This window comes from Coffea eugenioides, chromosome 1, assembly GCF_003713205.1.
Source record: "Coffea eugenioides isolate CCC68of chromosome 1, Ceug_1.0, whole genome shotgun sequence".
In the NCBI taxonomy this organism is placed as follows: domain Eukaryota; kingdom Viridiplantae; phylum Streptophyta; class Magnoliopsida; order Gentianales; family Rubiaceae; genus Coffea; species Coffea eugenioides.
The window spans coordinates 52,176,386-52,181,774 of NC_040035.1; the positions used below are offsets into that span (position 1 = coordinate 52,176,386).

Genomic DNA, 5,389 nt, shown 5'->3' on the forward strand with positions numbered 1-5,389 from the left:
CTTGCATCATCAGTACATTTTTCAACCACTTTTTTATTTCACGTACATCTTTACTACGGTATTTTTTAAAAAAAAAAATTATCCCATTTAATCTCCTATCCAAATACTAGTGTTTACTTTGCAGAAAGATGCAAAAATACTATGTATGAAGCTTAAAACATTATTGACAAATGACGCATAATTACTATAAAATCTATGGAATATGGTAGAAGATTAGAGAAGTTGAAGCAATCAATCTGCTGTGGACCTTCATGGGGGCTGTCAACTAAAGGCGATGAAGGGGAAAGTGAAGTAGACCATATCCTTTTTTATTTTTATTATTTTTTTCCCCAATCAGAGCGTCCATGAGAATACCAGAACCATCTTCATCTCAATTTTTTTAATCGGATTTCTCATTTTGGCGCTTTCCATTAATGATTACACTAGTCATGTTCATACTCTGGACATCTCTTCTGTCTGACTATAAATATCAAAGCTTGAACCCTCCATTTTCATCAACCAGCAACAGAAAGCGATATCAGTTCCTTCCTGTGCAACTTATACTTGCGTTTGAATTAAGTCTTCTTGGTCATATACTGCATACAACAAAGATGTCCCTGATTCCAAGTTTCTTCGGAGGCCGAAAAACCAATGTGTTTGATCCCTTCTCCCTCGATATATGGGATCCATTTGACGGATTCTTCGTCACCTCTCCTAGTGTAGCCAATTGGCCTTCATCAGCTCGTGAAACCGCCGCATTTGCCACTGCAAGGATTGACTGGAAAGAGACCCCAGAAGCCCATGTATTCAAGGCTGATGTTCCAGGGCTGAAAAAGGAGGAATTGAAAGTTGAGGTCGAGGAGGGAAGGATTCTCCAGATCAGCGGAGAGAGGAGCAAGGAGCAAGAGGAGAAGAACGACAAGTGGTACCGTTCGGAGAGAAGCAGCGGCAAGTTCCTCCGCCGGTTCCGTTTACCGGAAAATGCTAAGGTGGAGGAGGTAAAAGCCAGCTTGGAAGATGGAGTTCTGACTGTGACCGTGCCTAAAGTGGAGGAGAAGAAGCCAGAGGTCAAGTCCATTGAGATCTCTGCTTGATTTCTTCTGCTCAATTACTCCTCCCTCGTATGCAAATGCAACTGCTCCTGATAAACAAATCATATCCACAATGTTGAACTTGAGACTTTCTTTATGCTATGATCTTCTCCTACTTGTGTTGTAATCTCCCATTGAAAATAAAAGGGTCATGTGTCCTCTATCAACTGCGTATTGTTCTAAGTTGTTTGTGAGTTTGAAATGAATGCGTGGATTGAAGCCTCGAGTCTTCTAGTTACATCTTCAGCTGTAGCTTAAACTTCAGATGTTTCTTTTTCTTTTTCTTTTTCCTTTCTTTTTTTGGGATGATCAAATTCGTAAGACATCTATCACCATCTAATCTAGTCTGAGCAACGCCAACAGACATGCCTTTTCCATTAAAAATGCTAAAGGTGCACAAAGCAAACTGAGATAGTAAATATTTTTTCTTCTTTGGTACTCAGGAAGCAAGACCCTGTCCCAGTCGCCGAGTGGAGCGACATGGACGCTCAATACGGTTCAGAAACAGTAGATCAAAGGTATCGGTTTCTTACTTGGATTTTCTTGGAATCCTGATGCTGCATTAGGCTCTGCATGAGGGGATGACTTTTGATATTAACGTGGGTTGGGTTGGGTTGAAAAATGAATATCAAGTCCTTTAAAAAGATGGGGCTGATTAAGGCATGACCGAGGACAGGACCATATAAATTCTGCTTATTAATTGAGAATTGTAATATAAAATCGATGGAATTTGCTAAAAAATATAATCTTGTACGTTTATTATAGATTATTAGACTTTTTTGATAATTGAAAGGTAAACAATAGAGTAAATTTTATATACACTAAGGGTCTGTTTGGTTGGAAGTAAAATGTTTTCCTTGGGAAAATATTTTTCGTGGAAGCAATTTTCCATGAAAATAATTTCCTTTTCATCATTTTCAGGTGTTTGGTTAGCTTGTTGAAAATATTTGCTTACTTCATTTTTCTGGTGTTTGTTTAACTTTTGAAATATTTTCACTTTTATCTCTATCTTTACTTTCTACACATTATAACTACATACTTCTTCCCATACAAAATAAGAAAATTTATCTCATTGTTTAACTTTAAAAAATCTTGGAGAAATGTATATATGAATAAAAAATATCTCCTTAAGCAATAAACAAATTGCTGGTCATTTAGTGTCAAATATCAATCACATGCAATGCTTATTGTGACATACATCTTACACTCTCACTGCTGAAAGTTTCTCTAGAAAAGAATGTCTCTATTGTACATAATTAATTACTAGCATAGGATGAGCAGGATGAGATTTTTTTTTTTATTTTGAATATACTAAGGGGAGGGTTGGGTTGGGTTGGGTGGTACGCGGGAGGGAGTGTAAGGAAGAGGTCTTGGGTTTGAGTCCTCCTGTTTTCACTAAAAAAAAAAAAGAACATACTACAAGATGTTTTCAGTAAGTTTGGAACATACTACAGGCGGGATGCATGCATTTCGGAAAACAACTTCAGTAAGTTTGGAAGGGAAGTTGTTTTCCATAAGATGAGTGAAAATATTTTACATAGGAAAATGTTTTCAGCAACTTTTGTGCAACCAAACACGGGAAATTAGGAAAATATTTTCCTGGAAAACATTTTCACCCAAAACAAACGGACCCTAAAAGTGTATATACTATCACCGTTGGATCCATAACACATGTGTAAAAATTGAGTTTCAAATTTAAATTTTATATAGTTATCATTCATCCAATACTGACAATGTATAATGTATATACTGTTAATATAGGAAATATTAATCCAGAACAATATGTATATACTATCACCGTTGGATCCATAACACATGTGTAAAAATTGAGTTTCAAATTTAAATTTTATATAGTTATCATTCATCGAATACTGACAATGTATAATGTATATACTGTTAATATAGGAAATATTAATCCAGAACAATATACGTATGGGCTCGCTATATGCAGAGGCCTTAAACTGGGGATGCTAAAATGGCTGAGATTGGGTGATGTATTGTTATTTTGATCGTGACAGCTTGGACTGGGATTTGACCTTTTATATATAATAAGTAGGCGACACGCGGGCTTAAAAACCCAGGCTGCGTTTGGATTGAGTGTTTTTGCACCTGTTTTTGAAAAACTGTTTTTCACATTCCAAATGCTACAGTAATGTGTATTTCAAAAACAACTTCAAAAACACCATATCCAAACAATATATCAAAAACAACTCCAAATATATTTCAATTATGTATATTTAATTTGTATATTTTAATAAGTATATTTCAATTTGTATATTTTAATTATGTATTTTAATATGTATATTTCAATTATATTTTAATATATTTTAATATGTATATTTCAATTATGTATTTTAATATGTATATTTCAATTATGTATTTTAATATGTATATTTCAATTATGTATATTATATATATTATATTAATATAAATATATTTATTTCAATTATGTATAATATTATATATATTATATCAATTGAAATAAATATTATATATTTATATAAATACATTTATTTATATATAAATTTATAAATATATTTATTCAATTTTGTTTTATAATATATATTAATATATATTAATATGTATATTTTAATTATGTATATTATACATAAATTATATTAATAATAATGTATATTATATATATTATACATTTCTAATATTATATATTTATACATACATATTATAAATATTTTATTTTATTTATAATATATTTTTATATATTTATAATATATTTACATAAATATTATATGTTATATAAATTATATATAATATAATATATAATATATTATACATTTATATAAATGTACATTTATACATAATATATAAATATTTATGTATATTTATAATATACATTTATATTATGTATAATATATAATATAATACATTTATATATTTATATTAATATACATAATATTAATTTTACATTTCTACATAATATTAATACATGTATATATTTATATTAATTATATTAATACATTTCTACATAATATTAATATATATTTATTAATTTATACATTTATATAATATTAATTTATACATTTTTAATAATATACACTTATACATTTAAATATACATTTATATTATGTATTATATATAATATAATACATTTATACATTTATATTAATATACATAATATTAATTTTACATTTATACATAATATCAATACATATATACATTTATATTAATTATATAAATACATTTCTACATAATATTAATATATATTTATAATGTATTAATTTATACATTTATAATAATATACACTTATACATTTATAAATATATTTATATTATGTATTATATATAATATAATACATTTATATATTTTTATATGAATATATAAATATATTTATTTATAAATATCTATAAATGTATTATAAATGCATAAATGTATATTTATATAAAAATATAAAAATTATAATATTCTAAAAATACTCAAAAATATGTTTCAAAAATACCTCTAAAAATAATCCAAAAAAATCTACAGTAAAAGTTTTTCATATAGTTTTTGAAAAACAACCCAAAAAACAACTAATCCAAACGGACTTGTTTTTCAGATTCAAAATGCTACAGTGGTGTTTTTGAAAAACAAACCCAAAAACAGCTAATCCAAACGGAGCCCCAGTCTTGACAGCCCTATTTGTAGATGAAAGATATCAAACACTTAAAAAAGTGTACATAGCTATTTTAAAAAATTTTTACAATTAGAAAATGTAAAGGTGAAAAACAGAGAGAGAGAGAGAGAGTAGATTATAACTCAGATTAACTTGCAGAGATTTTTTTTTTTTTTTGAAACATAACTTGCAGAGTTGTAGTCGATCATTATGTAGTATTACTCATATAATTAAAAAATACTGAGTAAGACATAGCTAGGGATGTCAATTAGACAATTATTCATCCGTTTCGGGTTTCCAATCTGTGTGTCTATAATTTAATTACTGCACAAAATTATCCCTAACCCAGGGCCCAACGTTACTAACCCAATAGGCCCAATATTCATCCCATTTACAAGTCCATGATACCACCCTTATTTTATTAACCAGCACACTATTACCAATAAAGTAGGAGTATATGAAATGGAAAAGTATAAACGCTCAAAAATCCTAATAAAGTCCCACCAAGTACGCTCTTTTTTTTTGCCCCACGGGTCAGCTCGGCTGGTGAGCCTCGGGGCTAATCCTCAGGGTGGCACAGGTTTGAGTCTGGCCTCATATATCGCCTGGGTGCTCTTAGGGGGTGGGGTACTTCAGGTTTGAGTCTGGCCTCACATATCGCCTGGGTGCTCTTAGGGGGTGGGGTACTTCAGGCGCAGGGGATTAGTCG

General features: G+C 29.8%; 1 protein-coding gene across 1 annotated transcript; it reads left to right on the plus strand.

The window, feature by feature from the left end:
• Positions 1-344: 344 nt before the first annotated feature.
• On the plus strand, positions 345-1,292 carry LOC113782125 (17.4 kDa class I heat shock protein-like). Its single transcript, XM_027328038.1, has one exon. The coding sequence runs from the start codon at positions 414-416 to the stop codon at positions 1,071-1,073; it is 660 nt and encodes a 219-aa protein (XP_027183839.1). The 5' UTR covers positions 345-413; the 3' UTR covers positions 1,074-1,292.
• Positions 1,293-5,389: the final 4,097 nt, after the last annotated feature.